The sequence below is a fragment of the Tamandua tetradactyla genome, chromosome 1 (genome assembly GCF_023851605.1).
Source record: "Tamandua tetradactyla isolate mTamTet1 chromosome 1, mTamTet1.pri, whole genome shotgun sequence".
NCBI classification, from domain to species: Eukaryota; Metazoa; Chordata; class Mammalia; order Pilosa; family Myrmecophagidae; genus Tamandua; species Tamandua tetradactyla.
Window position 1 is genome coordinate 188,517,810 of NC_135327.1, and position 15,413 is coordinate 188,533,222.

The 15,413-nt window shown below is 34.9% G+C and overlaps 1 protein-coding gene across 5 annotated transcripts in view; it reads right to left on the reverse strand.

Annotated features, from left to right (window-relative positions):
* TPK1 (thiamin pyrophosphokinase 1) overlaps positions 1-15,413 on the reverse strand; it is a 323,853-nt gene that overhangs the window by 198,872 nt on the left and 109,568 nt on the right. For all 5 annotated transcript variants that reach the window (XM_077148616.1, XM_077148604.1, XM_077148613.1 and 2 more), the window contains exon 4: positions 488-557. In XM_077148616.1, coding sequence (XP_077004731.1) covers positions 488-557 — 70 coding nt within the window. The remainder of the gene's footprint in view (positions 1-487; positions 558-15,413) is intronic.

Below are 15,413 nucleotides of genomic sequence, written 5' to 3' on the forward strand. Positions count from 1 at the left end.
ATTCTCTTATCTAAAAAGAAAAGTTCAGTATGCAAACTTCAGAAAAACCAGACAACAAAGATTGCAAATCAATAAAAAAATCAATTATTAATTACCTAACAGAACCTATAATTTGGAAGTAATTAAAGTAAATTATACTAGGATTCACTAATATAAAATTCTCATACAACAAAAAATATACTTCATTTACTCACTTTTTATTTAACTAAATAAACTGTCTCTGAAATTTTATTTTAGTCAATGCTCAAAGTCCTCACAAATAGCAATACTTGAAAATGTCACTTAATAAGGGTTTGAAGTGGTAGTAAGGTGATTATCATGGTTCTACCAAGAGATACCATTTAAAGCAAAGAAATAATATAACGTGGTCAAGCAGCTCTCTGTCACTGAGGTGGTTTTCCACAAAGAAGTTTGAAGGAAAATTAACAGTGGCTATTTACTAAGAAGTGGGTAGAATAAATTGTAACAGAATTAATTAAAAACATACCTTTCCCGCTCTCCTTCCGTCATGTCATATAAGCGGTTGGCACCTCCATCAGCACAGGCTTTGAAAAGAGCTTCAAACAGGAAAAAAAAAAAAAAATTCAACACTGGAAACTTAGAGCAACATATTTCCAATTATTAAATATTAAAAAGCATACACTTTTTAGTATTCAAAAAGACACAGAGACGCACTTCCCTCCTTGGAACATTTATGTCCCACTAGTAACACTGCTGGGGGTACTCAAAATGATTCTTTATAGCATACGGACAGGTAGATAACACAGAATCACATGCAAAGTTTATTTCCTATTGCACACTCTCCATTTCTCTGATTGGTTATAACTTACTTATATTGTTTTCTTCCCTCATTTTATTCATTCTTACAGGTATTTTCTATTTATAGTAGGTATTAGTAGTATTATAATATAAAATGCTTTAAAAATAAATCATAAGCAAAAACATAACTTTCATTTTAAAATATTAAAAATAATATGGATGATATGCGAATACTGAAATAATTGTAAAGGTAGTACAAAATTCACTAAAACTTGGGAAATACTAAGATAATCAAATCTAGATTTATATCTCTTCCTTTCACATGCTTTCCCTGTTTCATACTTCTCTAATTAAAAATAAACAAACAAACAAAATTTTTTTTAACTTAGAAGTTCATAACCATCAAGAGAAAATTCTAAAACTAGAAGATTTATCACTAAGACAATAAACTCAGGGACTTAAGTTATGGAATCTTCCTTGGGGATCTTCATAAATAGCCAATGGAAAAGGACCAAAGCAAACATGTATGTAAAATGATAAAGATAATTGATTTTTACATTACACAATTATATGCACAAGAAATTGGTTACAGTGGTGGTTCTGGAAAAAACTACAGTTAGGATAAAGAGTTCTTTTCTTCCAGGGAACTACTTTGGCACTCTCAGCCTCTAATTGATATACCCAAATCCAGGATTTGGCATATGGCTCAATCCAGAATAAGAGTATTACAATCCCATACCCAGAGTAAATAATTCAGAGAGAGATGTGACCCAGTCAAAGATTATGAGATACAAAGAGATTTTGTGTGTTCCTAGAACCTGAGAAAGTGGAAGCTTGAAGCTAGTGACCTTGCAAATGAAGCCAAAACAGTGAAGGGAAAGTTATGAGAAGAGAAGATATTGAGTCCCTGTATCAAAGCATAGTTAAACCAACTGCTGCCAGCCTTTTCAATTATGTGAGCTTATAAACTCCTTTTTGGCATTACGCCATATACAATATTGCATAGATGCAGAAAGGAAAGAAGTTATGAGGCAGGGAACCATGTGAATGAACCCTGAGGATGTCATATTGAGTGAAATAAGCCAGAAATGAAAGGACAGCTACTGTATGGTCTCACGAATATGAACTAACTATAATGAGAACTGAAGTTGAAAGCATGGGTTATAAGGAGATAGAAAGAGGGCAGAGATAGAGCAATTGATTCTAAGGAGTACAGAATGTTCAATAAGGTTGACTGTAAAGGTTTGTAAATGGAGAACATAATACTGTGTGATGGTAGCACAATACTAAAAGTGTAATTAACAAAGTTGTATATTAGTATGAGTGAAAGAGGAAGGCTAGGTCATGTATGTCCCCAGAAGGAAAGTTAAAGGATGAAATCTGGGGCTGTATAACTTGGTAAAACCTAAGTAAACAACGATGGTAGTTAACTGTATAACTATTAGAAAATTGGAATAAACAAACATCAGTATCATGAGGTGTTAATAGTAATAGTAAATGGGAAAAATACAATTAATGTAAACTAAGATCTATAGTTAACAATAACTAATATTCTTGTATTAATGGAAACAAAGGCACTATAACAAAGTTAAATGTCAATAAGGAGGGACATAGAGGGGTATGGGATTTTGTTTTTTCTTCAGAAGAAATGAGAATGTTCTCATGTTAATCATAATGGTGAATGCCTAACTATGTGATCATACCAAAAGCCACTGATTGTCTGCTTAGGACAGGATTGCATGGTGTGTGAATAAAACTGTTTAAATATATGTAAACAAAATTAAAATAAAACATTTATAATACAGGAGGACACAGGGTATGAGATATTTTGGATTTTCTTTTTCTTTTTCTTGGAGTAATGAAAAATGTTCTAAAATTGTGGTGATGAAGGCACAACTCTGTGATGGTACTGTGAGCCACTGATGGTATACTTTGGATGGATTAGAAGGTATGTGAATACCTCAATAAAATTGCATTAAACAAAGGCATTTCATGTAGAAAAAGCTTTCATTCAAAGCATTTCATGGTAATGTAAGCTCTCCAAGAGAGCAACAATTTACTTTGCTTATAGGAGTACTGAAAGGCAAAATTAATTGTTCTTTAGAGAGCTCTTTCAGGGTTTTAGATGCAAGGTTTTATTTATAGTATATGTACAATTATTAAGAAAGCTTACATTATTTGTAATGTCCCATAAATAATGAAGATAACTCAAATTTAAAATTTTAGTCATTAGCACAGAGCTATCCTTGTTTCAAATATAAAGCAAGTGGTATTTATATCAAGCATCTACAAGCATAATACTGTGCTAGTCCTAATTAGCTGGTTCATGTCATGTAATGAATATTTTTATTACCTTTTTGTAAATATTGCTATGTGAATTCTATAATTTTTTTTCTCTGCCACCTTTACCTCCTGCTATCCCAGTAATGTGCATGGTGTAAAGTCTTACACAGTCTTCTTTTTTTTAAATTTTTATTAGTAAAACCAATCAACATATAATATGAACATTCTTTTTTTCACCACATAGTTGTATATCCATCATCATAATCATTTCTTAGAACATTTGCATCAATTCAGAAAAAGAAATAAAAAGAAAACAGAAAAAAAATCATACATACCATACCCCTTACCCTGCCCTTTCATTGATCACTAGCATTTCAATCTACTAAATTTATTTTAACACTTATTCCCCTATTATTTATTTATTTTTAATCCATATGTTTTACTCATCTGTCCATAAGGTAGATAAAAGAAGAATCAGCCACAAGGTTTTCACAATCACACAGTCACACTGCAAAACGTATATCATTATACAATCATCTTCAAGAAACATGGCTACTGGAACACAGCTCTACATTTTTAGGCAGTTCTCTCCAGCCTCTCTGTTAACACTTTAAAAAGGTGATATCTATTTAATGCATAAGAATAACCTCCAGAATAACCTCTTGACTTTGTTTGGAATCTCTCAGCTATTGATACTTTATTTTGCCTCATTTCGCTCTTCCCCCATTTTGGTCGAGAAGGTTTTCTCAATTCCTTGGTGCTGAGTCCCAGTTCATTCTAGGATTTCTATCCCACGTTGCCAGGAAGGTCCACACCCCTGGGAGTCTTGTCCCACGCAGAGACGGGGAGGGCAGTGAGTTTGCTTGTTGTGTTGGCTGAGAGAGAGAGGCCACATCTGAGCAACAAAAGAGGTTCTCTTGGGGGTGACTCAGGCCTAATTTTAAGTAGGCTTAGCCTATCCTTTGAGGGATTAAGTTTCATATGAACAAACCCCAAAATTGGGGGCTCAGCCTATTGCTTTGGTTGTCCCCACTGCTTGTGAGAATATCAAGAATTCACTACTTGGGGAAGTTGAATTTTCCCTCTTTCTCACCATTCCCCCAAGGGGATTTTGCAAATGCTTTTTTATTCACTGTTCAAATCACTCTGAGATTTATCAGGGCATCCTTCTGGACAAACCTACAAAATCTCATGCCCTACTCAAAGTTCCATGTACTTATGGTGTTCAATTAAGCTGTCCACAAAAGTTATATTAGGAAATGCACCAGTCGAAATATAAATTTTGTACCAAATAGACATTTTGTGCTTTAGTCTCACACATAAATTAAAGTTTTAAAATATTAATCACCATCTACTTTGAACACCCTGAATTATTGACATTCCTTTGTTCTTCCTCATACAAAACATTTTTAAATTTGTATATTTAGTCACTATCATTATATACTCTAGGCATTCCTAGATTACACCTTCTCAGTCTCTACCATCTATCTTTCCTTCTTATTTCATTTGTGACAGCCTTCTTGATGCTACTTTAACTAAGTCTACAGCCAAGTACCCTCTTAAGTGACATCAAATATTTAATTACTAAGACATTTTAAGGAGGCAGCCAAACATCAAACTGACTTGGCACTGAAAAATTTTCATACTGTATAAAACTGCATGTACTAAGCAGCACAGGAAAAGATTGTTATATATGAGTGAAACCAGTATACATGTGTTTGTACAAACATGAGCTGTTAGGAAGAAGTGAGGAAAGGCACTCACAATCATTAGACATTGGTAAAATTGCAAGCTCAATCTACAGTGAATATTAAGATGTATAATAGACCTTTGTTGGGGAAGCTACAATACAGGGTTTTGTACCTTCAGCACTATTGACATTTTGCGCCTCAAAATTCTTTCTCAGCCTTTGTAGGATGCTTAGTAGCACCCTTGGCTTTGATTCACTGGATGCAAATAGCACCTCCCAGTTGTGACAAGCAAACATCTACAGACAATGCCAGATGTCTCCTGAGGAATTAAATCACCCCTGGTTGAGACTCACTGATCTAACCAGAAAAACCATTTATACCTCTGCAGGTTACCCAGAGTCACAATATATTCAACTATAAGGCAGAATTACCAAGCAAAGCAGACTGTTCATTTCTACTCCCTAAGATATCAATTCTCAAAGTAATGTCACCACCCAGAAATTACCATCTAACTACCAAAGTCAGGTAAATTAAAGAAACTAAGGTCCTAGCTAAATTGCCTTTATATCCATCCCAGATACAGACCTATCATTCTATCCTTTATTTTAGACTTTCAAAAGTCTTCTGAAGCTTGATTAAGACCTCTCATACAATTCGTATATATATTGGATATCTGATTTTCTTGGTAATCTTCTAGGATGATTCCATGCCATCTCTATTTGTGCCTCCCATTCACTTAAAAGCTTATTACTAAATTATTGCTTCTAGTTGAACAGTAAAAGCCAGGACCGTATGATTGCCCTATGAGATCTGCTGGTAAATTTGCTTCTTCTTTCAAGTTTGATAAAAAGCAACAATCCCACTGATATTAATATAGATAGTAAGTATGACGAGTAACCCACTTCTCAGCTCAGTTCACCAAATAATGTAAAAAACATACACAGAGTAGCAGTTAAAATAATTAGAGTGTAGCAGATCTCTCTGGGAATGAAAAGAGCCACGAAGTCTAATAATCATGGCTGATCCAACTCAAAAATTCAAGGGCTTTTAAATAAAACTGTGTTGTTGATACAAATACGTTCCATAATAGAAGAGTGTAGAGATATTAGACTGTGAATGGCAAGCAATTGCTTAAGATGTGCATAGAATGTTTAACCAGATTGAATTTAAATAAATGGAAATGTATAGAGGTGATGGTATCACATTGTGATTATAATTAACAGCACTGAATTGCCTGTGAATGCTGTTGATGGAGGAAGTTTATGGGATTGTATAACATAGTAAATATTTTGGTAGACAATGACAAGCCTGAAATACAGAATCAAGTAAATCCAGTTATGAAATGAACTTTTGGAAAGATCAGACTTCAAATAGACATATGAATGTAGCTGATCTGGATAGGACTGGGATACATCAGAATACAGGATAAAAGATGATATCATCCATATTTTAAAACTTCAACTTCTGTGTGAGACCAAAGGGAGAGATGTTTAGTTGGTGCAAAATTTATGTTTTGGGTAGCACATTACCTAATTTAACTTCTATGGTCAGTTTAGTCGAATACCATTTTAAATATATGGAATCTTGAATAGGGCATGAGATCTTTTTGGTTTGTCCAGGTTAGTGTGATGCCCCAATATATATCTGTAATGGTCAGGTTCATGTGTCAACTCGGCCAGGTGATAGTGCCTGTTGGTCTGGTTGGGCAAGTGCTGGTCTGTCTGTTGCTATGAGGACATTTCATAGAATTAATCATGATCACTAGGCTGCATCCACAGCTGATTGCATTTGTAATCAGCCGAGGGGAGTGTATTCTGCAATGAAAGACATCTAATCTAATCAGTGGAAGGCTTTTAAGTGGGATTCAGAAGAGACAGTTTCTCTTCCTGCTTCAGTTGGAGAGCCTCTCCTCTGGAGTTGTCCACATCCTTCACTGGCGCCATCAGCTTCACAGCCTGCCCTGAGGATTTTACGCTCCCCTGGTTACACGAGACACCTTTATAAATTTTATATCTACAGATATTTCTTGCTGATTCTATTTCTCTAGTGAACCCTAGCTAATACAACTTGGTACCGAGAGTAGGGTCTTAAGGAACAGAATCTTAAAATTTGGACAGTGAATAAAGAAGTATTTGCAAAGTCCCCTTGGGGAACTGGGGAGAAAGAAAGTAATATTCAACTTCCCCATTTGGGGAATTTCTGATGCTCTCACAAGCAGTGGGGACAACCAAATCAATAGGCTGGGCCCTTAATGTTGGGGTTTGCTCCTATGAAACTTACTCCTGCAAAGGATAAGCTAAGCTTACTAAAAGTCACTCCCAGAGAATCTCTTTCCTTGCTCAGATGTGGCCTCTATCTTTAAGCCAACTCACAGGTGAACTCACTGCCCTCCTTCCTATGTAGGACATGACTCCCAAGGGTTTAAATCTTCCTGGCAACTTGAGAAAGAGCTGCTGGGTTTCACCAGGACCCAGCATCATGGGATTGAGAAATCCTTCTTGACCAAAAGGGAGAAGAGAGAAAAAAGACAAAACAAAGTTTCAGTGGCTGAGAGATTTCAAACAGAGAAGTTATCTTGGAGGTTACCTTACGCATTATATAGATAACCCTTTTTAGTTTATGATGTATTGGAGTGGCTAGAGGGAAGTGTCTGAAACTGCTGAGCTGTGCACCAGTAGCCTTGATTCTTGAAGACTGTATAACTATATAGCTTTTTTTAAAATTCGTATCCTGTATGGTGGAGTTCACATTTCATTTCTTTTTCCATTTGAGTATCCTCTTATTGCAGCACCATTTTGTTGAATTTTTGTTTGTTTTTTCATTTGTTTGTTTGCTTGCTTGTTTGGGAAGTGCATGGGCTGGGAATTGAATTTGGGTCTCTCTATGGAAGCCAAGAATTCTACCACTGAACTAACCTCGCACCCCAAATATATAGCTTTTACAATGTGATTCTGAAAACCTTATGGCCAGTGCTCCTTTTATCTAGGGTACGGAGAGATGAGTAAAAAATATGGACAAAATATAAATAATAGGAGGGATAAGGGATAAAATAAATTGGGTAGATTGAAATACTAGTGGTCAAAGAGAAGGAGGGGTAAGGGGCATGGAGTGTATTAGTTTTTGCTTTTCTTTTTCTTTATTTCTTTTTCTGGAATGATACAAATGTTCTAAAAATGATCATGGTGATGAATACATAATAAAGCGATGATACTGGGAGTCACTGATTGAATACCATGCATAGACTGTATGTGTGTGATGATTTGTCAATCAAAATACATTTTTAAATGTACTTTTGTGCTTGTATACATCAAAAGGACAATTCTGCATTTGTACACCCTTTTTCAAAAGACTGATATGATATGTATTAGGTGTAACAGATAAGAGAAATAACCTTTGTTTTTTAATCCACAGTTTTTGCTTTCAAAAATATAAAATGTAGAGTCTACGAAAGTCAACTGAATGTATAAAACATATTTTATATTGAGAATACATCAAAAGACAAAGAATAAGGTAACACCACTGTGCGCCCAACCTAGAATTGCCAATTCCTACATTCAGCATTTTTGTTTGAGAGAAAAAAAAAAGTTTATATGCCTAGATCCCTCCTCCAATAACCCCAATTTACTTGTGTGCTCCTTGCCAGCAGCATCCAATATTCTGGGTTTAAAGCTTATCTTTACACTTTGGGTAAGTCTTTATATAAGTTTCATTTACCTTTATGAAAAATACATAATATTGATATTTCTTTTCTTTTTTCACTCAGCTGTTTGTTTTTGAGGGATTTCCATTTTGAAATACAAATCCAATTCACTGAATTCATTTAACTGTTGTACAGAGTTAAGGAATGTGTCAAATATATTTATCTAATCTACTATTAATAGATGTTTAGGTGGTTATCACCTTGCTTTTATTACTGAAAAAAGATTCCCTCCTTGGGCACATTTCAAACAGTTTTTCAAACAGTTGGTATTTAAATGGATAATCACAGGATCACACAGCATGCACATTAATCATTAAAATGTATAATTTACTGAATATTGAATTCTACTGCACCTTTCATAATGCCAAGTGAAATTACATCTTTTAAGCAGAAAACTGAATCAAAGAACCTAGTCTCTACTTGCCTTAAATAGATATGCATCAATGTGATTACAAATTAATTAAGAATATTATGGAAGAAGCTTAGTCTACAGTAATAGCAAAAGGTGCTAAATGTCAAATGCTGTGGCCAGGAGATACCAGCTGAAAAGTACAGCTTGGATAAAGACTGGCCATACTCTACCAACTGTAATAAATCTTGGGCAATGTATCACAAAGCCTGTCCCCACTGAACTATCTTATAACTGGAATGCTCTAACAGTGCAAAATCCTTCCATACTCGGTGTGCTCTTTTAAGTCAATGTGTGCTAGTTTTCTTGACAAGAGATACTGATACTATCAGTGATTCCCAACAACCAACATAATACCCCCTCTAATATACTTTTTTCATTCATTCATTCATTTGTACACAAATATTAAATGAGTACCAACTGTGGCCAGAAATGCATCAAAAACCAGATATAATTCCAGCTGTCAAGGAACCCACAGTATGCTGTACAATACAGTAACCACCAAAACCACCAGACACTTCTTGTATTAAGCATTTGAAATATGTTTAGTCAGAATTCAAGTGTGGTCTGTGTAAATTACACGCTAGATTTTGAATACAGTGCAAAAATACCAATAATTTTTTTAACTTTTTTTATTAATTAAAAAAATTAACAAAACATTAAGATATCATTTCCATTCTACATATACAATCAGTAATTCTTAATATCATCACATAGTTGCATATTCATCATTTCTTAGAACATTTGCATCGATTTAGAAAAAGAAATAAAAAGACAACAGAAGAAGAAATAAAACAATAACAGAGAAAAAAAAAGATTATACATACCATACCCCTTACCTCTCGCTTTCATTTACCACTAGCATTTCAAACTAAATTTATTTTAACATTTGTTCCCCCTATTATTTATTTTTATTCCATATGTTCTACTCTTCTGTTGATATAGTAGCTAAAAGGAGCATCAGACACGAGATTTTCACATTCACAGAGTCTCACTGTGAAAGCTATAGCATTGTTCAATCATCATCAAGAAACATGGCTACTGGAACACAGCACTACATTTTCAGGCAGTTCCCTCCAGCCTCTCCGCTACATCTTGAACAACATGGTGATATCTACTTAATGCATAAGAATAACCTTGAGGATAACCTCTCAACTCTGTTTGAACTCTCTCAGCCATTGATACTTAGTCTTATTTCACTCTTCCCCCTTTTGGTCAAGAAGGTTCTCTCAATCCCCTGATGTTAATTCTCAGCTCATTCTAGGGTTTTTCTCAGTCCCTTGATGCTGAGTCTCCGCTCATTCCAGGATCTCTGTCCCATGTTGCCAGGAAGGTCCACACCCCGGGAGTCATGTCCCACGCAGAGAGGGGGAGGGTGGTGAGACTGCTCGTCATGTTGGCTGGAGAGACAGGCCACATCTGAGCAACAAAAGAGGCTCTCTTGGGGGTGACTCTTAGGCCTAGATTTTAAGTAGACTTGATCTATCTTTTGTGGGGTTAAGTTTCATATGAACAAACCCCAAGACTGGGGGCTCAGCCTATAGCTTTGGTTGTCCACACTGCTTGTGAGAATATCAAGAATTCCACTTGGGGAAGTTGAATTTCTCCCCACTCTCACCATTCCCCGAAGGGGGCTTGCAAATACTTTTCCAGTCACTGATCAAATCACTCTGGGATTCATCGGGGCATCACTCTGGACAAACCAACAAAATCTCATGTCCTACCTGAGATTCCAAGTACTTATGACAGTCAATCAAACTATCTACATAAGTTATATTAGGAAATGCACTAGTCAAAATATAAATTTTGTACCAAATAAACATTTTTTGCTTTAGTCTCACACATAAGGTGACATTTTAAAATATTAATTACCATCTATTTTCAGCATCCTGCAGTAATGACATTCCTTTGTTCTTCCTCATGCAACATTTTTAAAATTTATACATTGTACATTTCACTATTATTATACACTCTAGGCATTCCTAGATTATACCATCTCAATCTTTACCATCTATCTTTCTTTCTGATTTCATTTATGTCCCCAGCCCTCCTCCCTCTATCATTCTCACATGCAGCTTCAGTCAGTGTTTTAACATAATTACATTACAGTTAGGTAGTACTGTGCTGTCCATTTCTGAGTTTTTATATTCAGTCCTGTTGCACAATCTGTATCCCTTCAGCTCCAATTACCCAATATCTCACCCTATTTCTATCTCCTGATGATCTCTGTTACCAAGGAAATATTTCAAGTTTATTCACTAATGTCAGTTCATATCAGTGAGACCATACAGTATTTGTCCTTTTGTTTCTGGCTAATCACACTCAGCATAATGTCCTTAAGGTCCATTCATGTTGTTACATACTTCATAACTTTATTCCGTCTTACAGCTGCATAATATTCCATCTTATGTAAATGTCACAGTTTGTTTAGTCAATTGTCTGTTGATGGACATTTTGGCTGTTTCCATCTCTTGGTAATTGTTAATAATGCTGCTATAAACATTGGTGTGTAAATGTCCATTTGTGTTCTTGACCTCGTGTCCTTTGAGTAGAGACAGCATATAGATTGGTCCTGTTTTTTAATCCATTCTGCCGGACTATGTCTTTTGATTGGAGAGTTTAATCCATTAACATTCAATGTTATTACTGCATGGGTAGTACTTTCTTCTACTCTTTTGCCTTCTGGATTTTATATGTCATATCTAATTTTCCTTCTTTTTACCTTTACTCATAGTCTTCCTTTCTACACTCTTCTCCACACCTCTCTCTTCTGTCTTCGTATCTGTCTCTAGTGTTCCCTTTAGTATTTCTTGCAGAGCTGGTCTCTTTGTCACAAATTCTCTCAGTGATTTTTTGTCTGAAAATGTTTTAATTTCTCCCTCATTTTTGAAGGACAGTTTTGCTGGACATAGAATTCTTGGTTGGCAGTTTTTCTCTTTTAATAATTTAAATATATCATCCCACTGTCTTCTTGCCTCCATGGTTTCTGCTGAGAGATCTGCGCATAGTCTTATTGGGCTTTCCTTGTATGTGACGGATTGCTTTTCTCTTGCTGCTTTCAAGATCCTCTCTTTTTCCTCTGACCTCTGACATTCTGATTATTAAATGTCTTGGAGTATGTCTATTTGGATCTATTCTCTTTGGGGTACGCTGCACTTCTTGGATCTGTAATTTTAAGTCTTTCATAAGAGTTGGGAAATTTTCAGTGATAATTTCCTCCATTAGTTTTTCTCCTCATTTTCCCTTTTCTTCTTCTGGGATACCCACAACATGTATATTCGTGCACTTCATATTGTCTTTCAGTTCCCTGAGTCCCTGCTCATATTTTTCCATTTTTTTCCCTATAGTTTCTGTTTCTTGTTGGATTTCAGATGTTCTGTCCTCCAGTTTTGAAATCCTATGTTCTGTCTCTTGAAATCTACCACTGTAGGTTTCCATTGCTTTTTTCATCTCTTCTACTGTGTTTTTCATTCCCATAAGTTCTGTGATTTGTTTTTTCAGACTTTCAGTTTCTTCTTTTTGTTCTTTCCTTGCCATCTTTATATTCTCCCTCAATTCATTGATTTGGTTTTTGATGAGGTTTTCCATGTCTGTTCGCACATTCTGAATTAATTGTTTCAGTTCCTGTATGTCATTTGAATTGTTGGTTTGTTACCAATAATTTTTATACTAGTTACACAATGAAATGATAGTATTGTGAATATATTTGGTTAATTAAAATAATTTGCTGTTTTTTTTTTACATTTTAAATATGCCTATAAAAAATTTAAGTTTACATATGTGGCCCTCTACATATGTAAACTACACATGACTTCTGGTCAAGAAGGTATGAAAGGAGAGTGAATAATCAATCAAAATGCAGTGTGAAAGGGTGCACAGATAGTTCAGTGGTAGAATTCTCACCTGCCAAGTGGAAGACCCAAGTTTGATTCTGGGCCCAAGCACCACCACCACCACCACCACCCCGCAAAAAAAAATGCAGTGTGAAGGAATGCTAAAGTGGGATTAAAGCTATGGTCGAAGGGAGCATAGAGAAAGATAACTCAGCTTTGAGTGCAAATGGACATGAACCACAGGAACTGAAACCATAAATAAAAAAGTCATTACTATTTAAAAAGAATGTGTTAAGGAAGGTAGGAAAAGTAGAAGAGGCAAGAAATGGTAGAGCACAAATCAAAACTGGGCTAGATTAGCTACATTATAACCTCAAAGCCCTAGGCAGGGTTGGCTTTTTTAATTTAAATAACAGTCTTCATTTCCTAGGAAGGAATTTTAGGCAAGTGAGACAAAACATCAAACAATTTTTTTACAAATTATCTTACTTTATATAATCTATTATGTATTTCTATACTATCAGAATCACCAAATCTAAATGACAAGCAGTTGTATAAATAACACCCATGATATGGGAAAAATTTATCCAGTTCGTCATATGACCCCACAGGAAGAAGCTTGAAAAGGAGTTTGTAACCTTTTGGGCTTTTGCAAATCTACACAAGAGTATAGGATCTTCATATTACAGCCAAAAGCACCTTAATAAAAGCATATAATATTATAGTTAACTTTTTTCTCTGCTAGAAGCTATAGGTGTCCTCCATTTAACTGAAAATGAAAAGGATTCAAAATTAGAATCTGTTTTACTTATTCTAGTCCTTTCTCAAACACAAGCTTTACTAAAGAACACTTACGAGTGTAAGTAAAAAGAAAAAAAGACCAATGAAAGGTAAAAAGAGCAAAGGGGGATTACTAAGATTTGTTGTTAGTTATAATTTAACAGGACTTTAAAAAACAGAATTCCAACAGCTGGGAATTACATTGGGTTCATGTTAAAGAAATGTAGCAGCTGCTATTCACAAACATGATGGATGGAGAACAGCTTGCAAGCATGATGGATAACAATAAAATATTCATTATGCAAAATGTGTTTCACTGTTTGAAACACACTGTAAATTTGAAACAATTATAAGTACTACATGGCAGTACACGTTGAGAGTCATTTGCACTGACTTGCAGGTAGCGTTTTTTGCAGGTTTTTCCCTCTTTTGGGGCTGTACTGTGGTATTTGGTATTTGATGAGAGAAACTATCACCTATCTCCTTTTTCACCAAAAAAAATTTTTTTAACATCTTTGAAACTTGGAACATAAAAGGCAATACTAAGCAAAATTCAGTAAAATAAGGAAAATCTTGCCTCAGAAAGGATGGCAGACATTAATGCTTACTCTTATTTTTTTCCCTGTTTTAATGTATAACATGGTAAATATCAACAGTTATAACCTACATAAACACAAATTCTTTGGATCCCCGGTAGGTTTTAATATAACTTTTTAACTGTATAACATATATACAATATACAAACATATATACAAAGCAAAGAAACAAATAAAGCAATATTTTTCAAAGCACTCTTCAATAAGTAGTTATAAAACAAATCCCAGAGTTTGTTAGGAGCTACCATACAACCCTCTCAAATTTTCCCTTCTAGCTGCTCCAAAATGTAACTCCTACTCTTTTTAAAGATATTTTCAAGCTTGTTTTAATGATTCATAAAACATACAACCTCTTAAAAGCAAAAAAAAGAAAAAAGTACAATATGGCCCCAAGAAATGAACTGAGGAAGAAGTATTCACCCCTATAATATTTTTAGTAAGTGTAATAACATGACATGCCTTCAGAACAAACAAGTTCCAAGCAGAATGTAATGCCCTGTTTGTTCATAGTTAATCCAGCTAGGAATTCAAAACATATACTGTGAAATCTAGATTTGTTTTAATCTAAATAAAAACAAAAGAAAAACCACAAAGGAATAAAAGAAATTGTGGATTAAAAAAACAAAGTGTTACTCTAAAGAAGGCTTTTATATGCTGGAATAAATTTACTCAAAGATTTAAGGGGAAAAAAACATAGGACAGCAGGAATAAGTCCCTCTCTGTCATCATCCCAAACAACAGTAGAATGAAAAAAAAGGAACGGAAATTCCATCTTAGATGAAAAGACAAAATCTAGCACCCCCAATCACAATACATAGGAAGATGCTGAGAGGAGGTCTTTGGTTGCAGATTTAGACATTTACAATGAAGGCAAGGTTAAAAAGAGAGACTAAACTACCAATGGTTTTCTGGCTGCCACTGCATTGGCAAGTAATTGGCAAAGTTAAAATACTCTCAAATAACCAATCTTGTTTTCTAAAGTACTCTGCTGTGAATAAGGAAGAATTTTTGCTAACCCTGCTCTCCTAGCCCCTATTTATATCCTTTTCAAGTCAGTGACCCAGGGAGGATTCAGTTCAGGCAAAGATAAATAAAAAGAAACTAGCACGGAATCTTGAACAGAAAAAAAAGTTAGAAGGGAGAAGACAAAAAGAAGAAGTGAAAAAGCACAAGAAAGAGGAGGAAGAAAGAGAAGGGGAAAGAGAGACTTAGGCAATAAACTGGAAAAATGGATGAGGAAAGTCACCAGAAAAATACTGCTACAAAGCAGATGAAAATCATTACGGAAATATCACTTTAACTCAACTTAAAAAATTAAAGCAGTCAAAGAAGACCTACAACAGCTCTTGCAGACATAGACAT